This window comes from Salvelinus fontinalis, chromosome 25 (assembly GCF_029448725.1).
Source record: "Salvelinus fontinalis isolate EN_2023a chromosome 25, ASM2944872v1, whole genome shotgun sequence".
In the NCBI taxonomy this organism is placed as follows: Eukaryota; Metazoa; Chordata; class Actinopteri; order Salmoniformes; family Salmonidae; genus Salvelinus; species Salvelinus fontinalis.
This window is the reverse complement of record NC_074689.1, coordinates 29061412-29075955: the sequence shown is the minus strand read 5'-3', so window position 1 is coordinate 29075955 and position 14544 is coordinate 29061412. Positions and strand designations below refer to the sequence as shown.

General features: G+C 44.9%; 1 protein-coding gene across 1 annotated transcript in view; it reads left to right on the top strand.

Annotated features, from left to right (window-relative positions):
* hs6st1b (heparan sulfate 6-O-sulfotransferase 1b) overlaps positions 1 to 13893 on the top strand; it is a 118691-nt gene extending 104798 nt beyond the window's left edge. Inside the window, exon 2 of the mRNA XM_055881811.1 lies at positions 11113 to 13893. Within this exon, the coding sequence (XP_055737786.1) occupies positions 11113 to 11824 (712 nt within the window). The 3' untranslated portion in view covers positions 11825 to 13893. The remainder of the gene's footprint in view (positions 1 to 11112) is intronic.
* Positions 13894 to 14544: the final 651 nt, after the last annotated feature.

The following is a 14544-nucleotide window of genomic DNA, read 5'->3' as shown; positions in this document are numbered from 1 at the left end:
ATGGTATACAGTGTGATCTGGTGGAAAGGTGGTAATGTGGAAAGAGAGGAGGGTATACAGTGTGATCTGGGGGAAAGGTGGTAATGTGGAAAGAGAGGAGGGTATACAGTATGATCTGGGGGAAAGAGAGGAGGGTATTCAGTGTGATCTGGGGGAAAGGTGGTAATGTGGAAAGAGAGGAGGGTATACAGTGTGATCTGGGGGAAAGGTGGTAATGTGGAAAGAGAGGAGGGTATTCAGTGTGATCTGGGGGAAAGGTGGTAATGTGGAAAGAGAGGAGGGTATACAGTATGATCTGGGGGAAAGGTGGTAATGTGGAAAGAGAGGAGGGTATACAGTATGATCTGGGGGAAAGGTGGTAATGTGGAAAGAGAGGAGGGTATTCAGTATGATCTGGTGGAAAGGTGGTAATGTGGAAAGAGAGGAGGGTATACAGTATGATCTGGGGGAAAGGTGGTAATGTGGAAAGAGGAGGGTATTCAGTATGATCTGGTGGAAAGGTGGTAATGTGAAAAGAGAGGAGGGTATTCAGTATGATCTGGGGGAAAGGTGGTAATGTGGAAAGAGAGGAGGGTATTCAGTATGATCTGAGGGAAAGGTGGTAATGTGGAAAGAGAGGAGGGTATTCAGTATGATCTGGGGGAAAGGTGGTAATGTGGAAAGAGAGGAGTGTATTCAGTATGATCTGGGGGAAAGGTGGTAATGTGGAAAGAGAGGAGGGTATACAGTATGATCTGGGGGAAAGGTGGTAATGTGGAAAGAGAGGAGGGTATACAGTATGATCTGGGGGAAAGGTGGTAATGTGGAAAGAGAGGACGGTATTCAGTACGATCTGGGGGAAAGAGAGGAGGGTATTCAGTATGATCTGGGGGAAAGAGAGGAGGGTATTCAGTGTGATCTGGGGGAAAGGTGATAATGTGGCAAGAGAGGAGGGTATTCAGTATGATCTGGGGGAAAGGTGGTCATGTGGAAAGAGAGGAGGGTATACAGTATGATCTGGGGGAAAGGTGGTCATGTGGAAAGAGGGGAGGGTATACAGTATGATCTGGGGGAAAGAGAGGAGGGTATTCAGTGTGATCTGGGGGAAAGGTGGTAATGTGGAAAGAGAGGAGGGTATTCAGTATGATCTGGGGGAAAGGTGGTAATGTGGAAAGAGAGGAGGGTATACAGTATGATCTGGGGGAAAGAGAGGAGGGTATTCAGTATGATCAGGGGGGAAAGAGAGGAGGGTATTCAGTGTGATCTGGGGGAAAGGTGGTAATGTGGCAAGAGAGGAGGGTATTCAGTATGATCTGGGGGAAAGGTGGTAATGTGGAAAGAGAGGACGGTATTCAGTATGATCTGGGGGAAAGGTGGTAATGTGGAAAGAGAGGACGGTATTCAGTATGATCTGGGGGAAAGGTGGTAATGTGGAAAGAGAGGAGGGTATACAGTATGATCTGGGGGAAAGAGAGGAGGGTATTCAGTGTGATCTGGGGGAAAGGTGGTAATGTGGAAAGAGAGGAGGGTATTCAGTATGATCTGGGGGAAAGAGAGGAGGGTATTCAGTATGATCAGGGGGAAAGAGAGGAGGGTATTCAGTGTGATCTGGGGGAAAGGTGGTAATGTGGCAAGAGAGGAGGGTATTCAGTATGATCTGGGGGAAAGGTGGTCATGTGGAAAGAGAGGAGGGTATACAGTATGATCTGGGGGAAAGGTGGTCATGTGGAAAGAGAGGAGGGTATACAGTATGATCTGGGGGAAAGAGAGGAGGGTATTCAGTGTGATCTGGGGGAAAGGTGGTAATGTGGAAAGAGAGGAGGGTATACAGTATGATCTGGGGGAAAGGTGGTAATGTGGAAAGAGAGGAGGGTATTCAGTATGATCTGGGGGAAAGGTGGTAATGTGGAAAGAGAGGAGGGTATTCAGTATGATCTGGGGGAAAGGTGGTAATGTGGAAAGAGAGGAGGGTATTCAGTGTGATCTGGGGGAAAGGTGGTAATGTGGAAAGAGAGGATGGTATACAGTGTGATCTGGTGGAAAGGTGGTAATGTGGAAAGAGAGGAGGGTATACAGTGTGATCTGGGGGAAAGGTGGTAATGTGGAATGAGAGGAGGGTATACAGTGTGATCAGGGGGAAAGGTGGTAATGTGGAAAGAGAGGAGGGTATACAGTGTGATCAGGGGGAAAGGCAAAGAAAAAATGAGGGCGATGACCGATTTTAGGATAGAGTGAGACGAGAGACAAAAAAGAGCGAGAAGGAGAGACAGAGCAATTCTGGAAGTGAGGGGGGGGGGGTAAAAGGAAAATACACCTAATTATGTCTCTGTCAGTGTGTTTGTGTGTGTGTTTGTGTGTGTGTGTATCACTGCAGTGCTCATCTCCCTCCCTGCATTGGGACTGGCTGAGGTGCCTTTGGTTCTGGCCCACATATGGCCGGGGCGGTGGCATGGTGTGTGCCTGCGCTGATGGCAGGTGAGTGGGAGGATATATGATTGTAATGCCTGTGTGTAATGTGGTGTCACGCGAGGAACAGGCCCCGTTGTAAAAGGGTGCCTACGCTAGCATTATTTGGAGGCTAAGCAGCAGCAGCAGTGGCCCGGGTACAAATCAAGATATGAGTCCCTGGCTGCTCTCCTTCCTCTTTTGAAATGGCAATCTTTCTCATTTCACCTCATTCTGTTCTCTCATTCTCTTCTGTCATGGGGTTATATTTAACTTTCTTCTTCTTTTGAATCTCTGTCTCTGTCTGTCTGTCGTCTGTCTGTCGTCTGTCTGTCTGTCTGTCTCTCTCTGTGTGCCTCTCTCTCTCTCTGTGTCTCTCTCTCTGTGTGTCTCTGTCTCTCTCTGTGTCTCTGTGTCTGTGTGTGTGTGTGTGTGTGTGTGTCTCTTTCTCTCGTGTGTGTGTGTGTGTGTGTGTGTGTGTGTGTGTGTGTGTGTGTGTGTGTGTGTGTCTCTCTCTGTGTCTCTGTGTGTGTGTGTGTCTCTCTGTCTGTGTGTGTGTGTGTGTGTGTGTCTATGTGTGTCTCTGTGTGTGTGTGTCTCTGTGTGTGTCTCTGTCTCTATGTGTGTGCGTATCTCTGTGTGTGTGTGTGTGTGTGTGTGTGTGTGTGTCTCGCTGTGTGTGTCTCTCTCTGTTTCTGTTTCTCTCTCTGTCTCTCAGTATCTCTCTCTGTCTCTCGGTATCTCTCGGTATCTCTCTCTGTCTCTCTCTCTCTCTTGGTCTCTCTCTCTCGGTCTCGCTCTCGGTCTCTCTCTCTCTCTCGCTCTCTCAAATTCAAGCTGCTTTATTGGCATGAAAAGCATTGTCAATATTGCCAAAGCAACAATGTAAACAATATACATTGTAATAAAATTGTAAACAATAACAAATAATAATATAAAATGGTGGTAAATGATAATACAAAATTAATACAAAAATAACAACAATATAGTAGAAATGTAATAAATATGAAAAGCCAAACATGGAAAATGAAACTATAACTAACTGTCATCTTCACCATTACATCAGTACTACAACTACCATCATCATTACTACTACCATCACCATCATTAAACTGCTATCATTACCATCACCACCCATACCACTACTGTTTGGAATGATTAATAACAATAATAATACCAATAATAATACCAATAATAATAATAACAATAATAATAACAATAGTAATAATAAGTAAGTTACTGTTTACTATGCAGATGTTATTATTCGGTGTCCCTCAGGCAAATACATATTTGGCTGCAAGAGGAGCCATTGCTCCTTTGCCCATGAGTATTTTTAGTTTTTCCTCTGGGTTTAATAAGTTAAAATGTGGAATAAATGTGGTCTTTTCTGTGAATAATGAATCTCTTGGTGAGGAATATTTATCACAGTAAAGGAGAAAGTGCATCTCTGTTTCTACCTCCCTGTCGTGCAGTGACCACATACACCTCTTTGGGTAGCCATGTCTTTTTATGTCTGCCGGTTTCTATTGCCAATTTGGTGCTCACTCAGCCTGTACTTGGTAAGGATCTGTCTCTGCTTCGTATCTCTGACAGAGTAGAGATAATCAGCCAATTCATATTCTCTGTTTAGGGTCAGATAGCAATTTAGTCGGCTTTGGGATTTTGTTTCGTTTTTCCAATGTTGTAAATATGAGTCCTTTGATTGGTTCATGATTTTGTTTATTTGAATGATTTCTTTTGAAGCAGTGCTGGTGTCAGCTTGGTTGGTTAGGTCCAACACCAGCTGACTGAGAGGGCTTGTTTCTGGGCTCAGCTCTTGGGTTTGAAGTGCTTTAAATTGCAGACTTGAATTTAGATGTAGCCAAAAAAAGTTTAATGATCTTTTCTGTATTTTCATTACTACTGGAAAGCGGCCCAATTCTGCCCTACATGCATTAGTTGGTGTATATCTCTGTACTTGTAGAATTTTACGACAGAATTCTGCATGTAGGGCTTCAATTGGATGTTTGTCCCACATTTTAAAGTCCAGTTTATTGAATGGCCCCCAAACCTCACTTCCGTAAAGAGCTATTGGTAGGATTACACTGTCAAATATTTTGGTCCAAATTCTAATTGGGATGTTGATATTGAATAATTTCATTTTTATTGCATACAATGCTCTGCAGGCTTTTTCTTTGAGTGCGTTCACTGCCATATTAAAGTGTCTTGATGCAGATATGGTCAGACCAAGGTATGTGTACTTTTTTGTATGTTCAATTATGGTGTTGTTCAGGGTGAATTTATATTTGTGTTTCTGACATCTGTTTTGGGGGGGGAAATCATGATTTATGTTGTTTTTTTTACTGCCAGGGCCCAATTATGATAATATTGCGATGGAATATTACGGTTCTGTTGAAGACCTTCTTTGGTTGGTGATAGAAGTACCAAGTCATCAGCATATAGCATCAGATAGAATCAAATGCTTTTTTAACCTCTCTTGGGCACGTGAGACGTTAGCGTCCCACCTCTTCAACAGCCAGTGAATCTGCTGGGCGCCAAATTCAAATACAGAAATACTCATTATAAAAATTCAGAAAACAAAACATATTTTACATAGGTTTAAAGATGAACTGCTTGTGAATCCAACCACGGTGTCAGATTTTTAAAATGCTTTACGGCGAAAGCATACCTTACGATTATTTGAGAACATAGCCCACTAGACAAGTCATTACAAACAGTAACCAGCCAAGTAGAACAGTTACACAAGTCAGAAATAGAGATAAAATTAATCCCTTACCTTTGATGATCTTCATAAGGTTGCACTCAGCAGACATTCATTTACTCAATAAATGTTACTTTTGTTCGATACAGTCTGTTAATATCCAAAAACCTCCGTTATGTTTGCGCGTTTTCTTCAGTAATCCACAGGCTCAAACTCAGTCAAAACAGGAAGACAAAAAAATCTAAATTGTATCCGTAAAGTTCATAGAAACATGCCAAGTGATGTTTATATTCAATCGTCAGGTTGTTTTTAGCCTAAATAATCGATAATATTTCAACCGGACAATAAAGTCGTCAATTTAAAAGGTAAACAAGAAAGGCACTCTCTCGGTCTTGTGCATGAAAAAGCTCTGTGACACTTTAGGGTCCACTCGTTCAGACTGCTCTAACTTCTTCATTTTTCAGAATACAAGCCTGAAACAATTTCTAAAGACTGTTGACATCTAGTGGAGTGCATAGAAACTGCAATTTGAGTCCTAAGTCAATGGATACTGTAATGGCATTGAATAGAAAACTACAACAACAAAAAAACTACTTCCTGAATGGATTTTTCTCAGGTTTTTGCCTGCCAAATCAGTTCTGTTATACTCACAGACACTATTTTAACAGTTTTGGAAACTTTGGAGTGTTTTCTATCCAAATCTACCAGTTATATGCATATCATATCTTCTGGGCCCGAGATGCAGGCATTTCATCCAAAATTCCGAATGCTGCCCGATACCCTTGAGAAATTAAAGTCAATAAAGCAAGCAAAGATTTTGCCCTCTTTTTTTGGTGGACGTGTTTATTAATGAGTGTCTGCTAGCATGTTTGTTAGAAGATTGTTTGACTACTACTAGCACATAAGAACCTATGAGTCGGTGTTTCCTAATTTATAAGTGGCGAACGTCCATAAAGATGCCAGAATTAAGACGTTATTGTTTTTAAACTAGGACATGGATGTTGCGCTAATAAGTCAGCACAATCTACGTCTTGAAGATAAAACGGGGATCATGTGTACGCTGCTAATGACCATAAACAAATATTAACACAGCAATGTACAATAAGGCCAACTTTGCTATCTGATGAATGAACTACATGACCAAACAAAAAGTATGAACACCTGCTTGTCCAACATCTCATTCCAAAATAATGGTCGCTGCTTTAATAGCCTCCACTCTTCTGGGAAGGCTTTCCACTAGATGTTGGAACATTGCTGCGGGGACTTGCTTCCATTCAGCCACAATAGCCTTAGTGAGGTCGGGCACTGATGTGGGGCAATTAGGCCTGGCTCACAGTCGGCGTTCCAATTCATCCCAAAGGTGTTCGATGGGGTTGAGGTTAGGGCTTTGTGCAGGTCAGTAAAATTCTTTCACACCGATCGCGACAAACCATTTCTGTATGGACCTCTCTTTGTGCACGGGGGCATTGTCATGCTGAAACAGGAAAAGGCCTTCCCCAAACTGTTGCCATAAAGTAGGAAGCACAGAATCGTCTAGAATGTCACTACGCTGTAGTGTTAAGATTTCCCTTCACTGGAACTAAGGGGCCTAGCCCAAACCATGGAAAATAGCCCCATACCATAATTCCCCCTCCACCAAACTTTAAGGTTGGAAATATGCATTGGGGCAGGTAGCGTTCTCCTTGCATCCCCCAAACCCAGATTAGTCCATCCAGATGGTGAAGCGTGATTCATCACTCTAGAGAACAAGTTTCCACTGCTCCAGAGTCCAATGGCGGCGAGCTTTACACCACTTCAGCCGACGGTTAGCATCATGGTGATCTTAGTCTTGTGTGCGGCTGCTCGGCCATGGAAACCCATTTCACGAAGCTCCCGACAAACAGTTCTTGTCCAGAGGTAGTTTAGAACTCAGTAGTGAGTGTTGCACCTGAGGACAGACTATTTTTACACGGTACACGCTTCAGCAATCAGCGATCCCGTTCTGAGCTTGTGTGGCCTACCACTTTGCGGCTGAGCCCTTGTTGCTCCTAGAAGTTTCCACAGCACTTTGTTGACCGGGGCAGCACTAGCAGGGCAGAAATTTGACCAACTGTCTTGTTGGAAAGGTGGCATCCAATGACGGTGCCACGTTGAAAGTCACGGAACTCTTCAAGTACGGGCCATTCTACTACCAATGTTTGTCTATGGAGATTGCATGCCTGTGTGCTCAATTTTATACACCTGTCAGCAACGGGTGTGGCTGAAATAACCAAATCCACTAATAGTGTTTAAGAAAATAGGGCCCTACTTATTTTATTTGGATAGTCCCCTAAAGATATTCTGTAGATGCTACAACTATCACCTGCCCTCTGTTGATATGCAACGACTGGGTTAAGGTTAGGGATGAATATATTTCAGTACTCACTGACTCAGGAAGGCTTTTAAACCAAATCTGTCCCTGTATCTGACTTCATTGACATTTACTGTATAACTAATTAATACATGTTCTCAGTGATTCAACGTGACATTCTATGAATACTGCCAGTGGGGGCGTCAGGTACCCCAGTGGTTAAGAGCGTTGGGCCAGTAACCGAATGGTCACTGGTTCGAATCCCCCAGCTGACTAGGTGACAAATCTGTAGATGTGCCCAGGAGCAAGGCACTTATTGCTCCTGTAAGTTGCTCTGGATAAGAGCGTCTGCAAAATGAATGGGATGTAAATCAAGTGTCATTGTTATGTCATCCTCCTAACTAGTGCTGTATACAGGTGCTGTATGTGCAGTGATGGCTGGCGCTTTTGTGGTTAATACTCCCTGTTCTGTGTTTAAAACTCATCTTGTGAGCCGCTGTCATGTTTTTGCAATAACAATCTCGTGGAAAATTGTGATCGTTATTGCTATCCCATTAGAATAGCACAGTCAGCATTTCCGGCTGATACATTCTGCCAGTGTGGGGCCCATCCATCAACAGTGGTGCAGAGTTGCCGTGTGTGTGTGTGTGTCCCCTGAGTGAATGAGAGCTCGTGTGTGTGTGTGTGTGTGTGTGTGTGTGTGTGTGTGTGTGTGTGTGTGTGTGTGTGTGTGTGTGTGTGTGTGTGTGTGTGTGTGTGCAAGAGATAGACACACACACTCAAATACAACAGCTTTGTGTTTAGTGAAAACTCTTAGAGAAAAAGGGATCAGACACCAAGAGAAACTCCCAGTATTATAATGGATGGGTGTATTAGCAGGCTGCATCCATCTTGTCAGCTTTGTAACAGAGCCGCTCTATGCTAGGCTGGGTCGGGAAGCTCTCTCTCTCACCTTCCCACTCCCTCTCTCACCCCCCCACTCCCTCTCTCATCCCCCCACTCCCTCTCTCATCCCCCCACTCCCTCTCTCATCCCCCCACTCCCTCTCTCACCCCCCCACTCCCTCTCTCACCCCCCCACTCCCTCTCTCACCCCCCCCACTCCCTCTCTCACCCCCCACTCCCTCTCACCCCCCCACTCCCTCTCTCACCCCCCCACTCCCTCTCTCACCCCCCCACTCCCTCTCTCACCCCCCCACTCCCTCTCTCACCCCCCACTCCCTCTCTCATCCCCCCACTCCCTCTCTCATCCCCCCACTCCCTCTCTCACGTTCTCCCTCTCTCACCCCCCATTCCCTCTCTCACGTTCTCCTTTTCTCACCCCCCACTCTCTCTCTCACCCACCACTCCCTCTCTCACGTTCTCCCCCCTCTACCCACTGATTCCAGGCCCATCATATCTCATTCTGTCAGGTGTGCTGGTGTAGTGAAGGCCCCCCAGAGGGTGGATCCTGCCGTGTCGTACTCTCCAACTCGCTTGCAATGTTGACTGAGAAGAGCGCTAATTTGTAATGAGATCAGAACTCCCACATGTAACCCACCTCCAGACTTCATTTCTCCCCAATCCAGCTCAGCTATTCATCAAAAAACTGCTCTTATTCCCCCCTCGTGTTAGTTCCCTCTCCTATATTGTCTAGTCATAGCAGGGGGCCTGGCAGGGACGTGAGGTGGGATGCTAAATGCTACTTTCACTTCAGAGGCTTTTGTTTTGTGCATCTCTATGCTAAAGGGAATGAACTACTTTAAACTAAGTTAACAGTTCTTGTGTTTCCCAACATGGGAATGTCATCTTATCCACACTCGAATCCCTCTAGTTACACAATAATTTGCTAATGCGGTCAAATACCCTGGAATTTCCACTTGTTTCCCGAGAATCCCAAATACCCCAAAGGCCTAGAATTCCAAACTGGAAGTCTTGAACCATGACTACTACACTGATACTTGACAGGGGTGGGCGTGACTGGACTCTGAGAGACAATAAGAAGAGCAATTGTCCCAAAGTAGCCCTTCAAAGTCTTTTTGACCTGCACCTGTCAAAATGCCTCAGAGTGGAGGGAAAATAGAAAAAGGGGCCCCTCTTCTCCCCATCTCAGTTACCTGGCACAAAATGGCTGCCTTGTTGCCTCACTGTCTCTCTCAAAATACAGCCAGGGGTGGAAACAAAGAAGCGGTTGGCTCTACTGTTGATTTGAATTTCACTTGGCATCACTGTCCCCACTGTCTCTGTTTAAAGGTTGTGTTATGACCCCGCCAATGGAGATAAGAGTGTAGGGATCACTCTGAATCATTATCGGACCCTCTCTCCGGCTCTCTAACTCAAATCATATTACCAGGATCTGTTTTGGAAAAGCAATGACCCTCTGCTGTTTCTCCACAGTCAGATTGAATTTCAATGTACAGGCCAGACAGTGGAGTCTAATGGTTGGAATACTGAAGTGGTTTGTTCATCTGGTATGTAACGGGGAATAGAGTTATGCAGGCGGGGGTATGGATGGTGAGGTCATGGTTGGCCAACAGAAATCCATACGTAGACTGCCCCCTGGAGCTGGAATGCATTTCCCGTTGTCTGGCTGCAGTGCAGTAGAATAACACGGCGAGGTCAGGCCTCTTTACACGACAGGTATTTCTGATTACACAGATGCAGAGGAATGTTTTTTTCTCTCTGGAGATGATTATGCTTCAATCCAGGTCTCTGGTCTGGACCCCATCGTAGTCCCTGAGGTCTGGACCCCATCGTAGTCCCTGAGGTCTGGACCCCATCGTAGTCCCTGAGGTCTGGACCCCATCGTAGTCCCCGAGGTCTGGACCCCATCGTAGTCCCCGAGGTCTGGACCCCATCGTAGTCCCCGAGGTCTGGACCCCATCGTAGTCCCCGAGGTCTGGACCCCATCGTAGTCCCCGAGGTCTGGACCCCATCGTAGTCCCCGAGGTCTGGACCCCATCGTAGTCCCCGAGGTCTGGACCCCATCGTAGTCCCCGAGGTCTGGACCCCATCGTAGTCCCCGAGGTCTGGACCCCATCGTAGTCCCCGAGGTCTGGACCCCATCGTAGTCCCCGAGGTCTGGACCCCATCGTAGTCCCCGAGGTCTGGACCCCATCGTAGTCCCCGAGGTCTGGACCCCATCGTAGTCCCCGAGGTCTGGACCCCATCGTAGTCCCCGAGGTCTGGACCCCATCGTAGTCCCCGAGGTCTGGACCCCATCGTAGTCCCCGAGGTCTGGACCCCATCGTAGTCCCTGAGGTCTGGAATGTTAGCGACGATCCAGTTAAGCTCTAACGATAATGTCCCCAAAAAATCAAAACAGCCGTCAATGTCAATATTCACAGCAGTGATTTGTGATGACACAAAGTACACGTGATTCTTCAATGTCTTTTTCCCCCCATAGATTATATGTATACTATATATTTCACAGGTGTGCTCTTCACAATTCACTTCGGTCTTTGACAAAACTTCAAGTGGTCTGTAGAATGCTTACGGAGATCTTATGTGGTCACTGTTGATCCTTCAAGGCTTCCATAGTTCATCTCATGTTGAGTAAAGCTAGCAAAACCAGATTTGATCATGCTAACATGGTCAGTCATCAGTCATTTTACATTTTTTGTATGATATCACTGTATTGATATTTTCATGAAGTGGTTTTCCTCTGTTGTGTTTTGCAGGAAGTTCTACTACATCACCCTGCTGAGGGACCCTGTGTCACGCTACCTGAGTGAGTGGCGCCACGTGCAGCGCGGCGCCACCTGGAAGACGTCCCTCCACATGTGCGACGGGCGCACGCCCACGCCCGAGGAGCTGCCGCCCTGCTACGAGGGTACGGACTGGTCAGGCTGCACCCTGCAACAGTTCATGGACTGCCCCTACAACCTGGCCAACAACCGGCAGGTGCGCATGCTCGCCGACCTCAGCCTGGTGGGCTGCTACAACCTCTCAACGGTGCCCGATAAGCGGCGCTCGCAACTTCTCCTGGAGTCGGCCAAGAAGAACCTGCGCGACATGGCCTTCTTCGGTCTGACGGAGTATCAGCGCAAGACGCAGTTCCTGTTCGAGCGCACCTTCCGACTGCGCTTCATCCGCCCCTTTGTGCAGTACAACAGCACGCGGGCGGCTGGAGTGGACTTGGACAACGACACGGTGGCGCGCATCGAGGAGCTCAACGACCTGGACATGCAGCTGTACGACTACGCCCGCGACCTCTTCCAGCAGCGCTACCAGTACACTCGGCAGCTGGAGAGACGTGCGCACCGCCTGGCGCTTCGGAGTCACGGGCTGGACCCCCGGGATTTGTTCAGAGAGGAGGGTGGTGTGGGGGGCGAGGGGACAGCCAGGCTGCCCACAGAGGACTACATGAACCACATAATTAACAGGTGGTAGCCCCTATCCCATCTCACCCCAACCACCCACTTTCCTGACCTCCCCATTGTCTGGTATGGTGAGGTTGCATCAGAGTGAATGTTTAGGAAAGGTGAGATTTGGCACTTGTGGCTCGGGAGGAAGAAAGTTGCAGAGGATTTGGTGCTGCAGTGGCTTACCTACGGACTTTGCATGAGGCAAGCTGTGGGTTGCGAACCAGATGATATCACTTCCAGCTATGTGGAGAGGTCAGATCTTTGATTGGAAGCCCATGATATACCTGAGTCACGGGGCTTTGTGATTGGAAGCCCATGATATACCTGAGTCACGGGGCTTTGTGATTGCAGGCCCATGATAAACCTGAGTCACACTCTGGAGTTATGGGAGCAACAACTGTCTCTACTCAGATTCCCAATGGAGCAAAATAAAAATGACCGATAATTCCTTTACAAAGTAAACAAACTTGTTTTACTTTCCGTTCTATGTCTTGGCCCATCAGAATAACATATGTGCTTAAGTTGTTGTAAGGAATTGCAAAGCAGTGAGATGGGAGATTACCTGTACTGGACATTTCCGACGAGCCATCTTTTTATTTATTAAATTGCTTTCTGATCATTTGAAATACATATTTTTCCAATGTGAGAGACTTTGGCTCGGCTTGATATACAGTTTGACACTTGTAAGTTATATAAGTCATGATGGTGACTTTAAAAAAATCTGTCATAACATACTCATCCATTTGCTGAAAGGTTACTAACATTTGCTATCAAAGTTTAGAGCTGTATCTTAATAGAAATTATGGATTATTTTTTTTATTTTTTTTTACACTTGTATGTTTTTACCATTTTGTCAATGTCGTGTGGAGAGGCCAGTCTCTTTGGTTCCGATGTATTTTCATTTGCCCGTTGTACTGTGATCTGTACACTAAAGGAGATGTACAGAATTGAATGAGAAGGCAAAGGTTTGTTCAGGAACATTTCTGACCACAACCTCCATACAACAATGGATGCTCAACAGGAGACCGACCGAGGGTCTCGCACTGAAGGGGAAACAGGAAACACTGTCTAATTACTTGTACAAAATAAAACTTCTGTGAGTGTGTGCATGTGTGTAAGTGTGTGTATTGTAAGTGTGTGTGCGCGTCCATTTGTTTCTGAGCTTTCATGCTCAATTCATTTCCTTCTGATTGGGATCAAATGTGTCACCTAAAACCAGAAGTACAATACACGGGTATAATGGATGGATTATCCATTGAGTTTGCCATGCTCCTCAAGATGTGCATCTGTTGGGGCATTATAAAACAATGTAAAAACATACAACAGGTTCCATACTAAAGGGGTGAAGAATGCACAGCCACTTGTCAACCATAAGCTCTTTTTGTTAATAATACAATGTTTATGTAAACTGGAATATGATGATCCCCTGGTAAACAGTGTTTAATTAACATTCTAACAGAATGTGTCTGGACATGATATAACCCTCATCAATCAATACTGGTGTATATGGAACCTTCATAACTATCCTATTTAAAATTAAATTCCCAAAGTCCCCCATCCAACATCAACAAACTGTAGTCCCACAGGCATAGCCAGTACTAAAAACAGACCCAAGACTAATTGCTTGGGGAGTGTTAAGATGCTAATGCATTATTATTAAGGAAATTTGGACCAGTGTGTGCAGATCCTGCGAAGGCCTGTCTTTTCATCAAGAACAGAATGTTTGTTTTAGTGACGACTACTTAAATGATGTCCAGTCTTCTCCGGGGCGGAGGTATAATGATTGGTAGCAGGAGACTTCTCTAATGCAAAGTATTTTTATCTTACTTGAGAAAGATAGCTTTGGGGAAGATGGATTACGAAGCTATGGATTAGACAAATCGTTACAGAATGAAGTGTATGTGTGTGCGTGCAGTCGTGTGAGATAAAGAGAAAGCAAAAGAATGAGAGAACAAGAGAATTTAGTGAAGTGGGACATTTCTAAATGGGCTCTGGTCTGGTTTTACCCATATTGTATTATTGCTGTGAGTATTTCTGTTCTTCAAGCAGATTGGATCTTCTATTCAACAATAAAAAATAAGATATTTCTTTGTATTTGAGTCTCTGCTCTTATTCCTCTTGTCATCCATTGTTTGTTGTCCTGTGCATTTGTTGTATTTGTCGTTTGTTTTCTATCTTGTTTGTACTCAGAATGGAGCAGACAGCATCCAGAAAACTGCACAGCACGTTGCCATGGACAGATAGACGTGGAGGGGAATAGACGTGGAGGGGAGGGCCCCCCCACGATAGCATGTGAAATCACAAACTATAACATAATTTTTTTTATTACAGGAAGTTAGCTTTAAAATGACTTTCTCTTAACCTCATGGCAAAATGTGTATAATAGCAGGAAATTAGCTCAGAGATTCTTGAAAGTCAGGACAATCCTTGTCTGGCTGGGAAACTTTTTTATGACCATTTTTTTTGTAGTTAAATTTTTTTTTTAGCATTATTTGAGCTTAAAATTGACCTTTTTTAGGGGAATTTTTATAAGAAAAAAAATCATTTTTTGAATACTTTAAATGTTATTAATTTCCATGTTGGATGCCAATTTCAAACTCCAAAAAGTGTTTAAATTCTGAAAACTAGCAATGGATATTAAATGGGAAATTATCATAAGTAGGTTCTTGTAATAACCCTTTGTGACTTTTTAAAGAATATTTATCTCAAAACTGATTCCTAAAACTAAAGTGACCAGATTTCTGA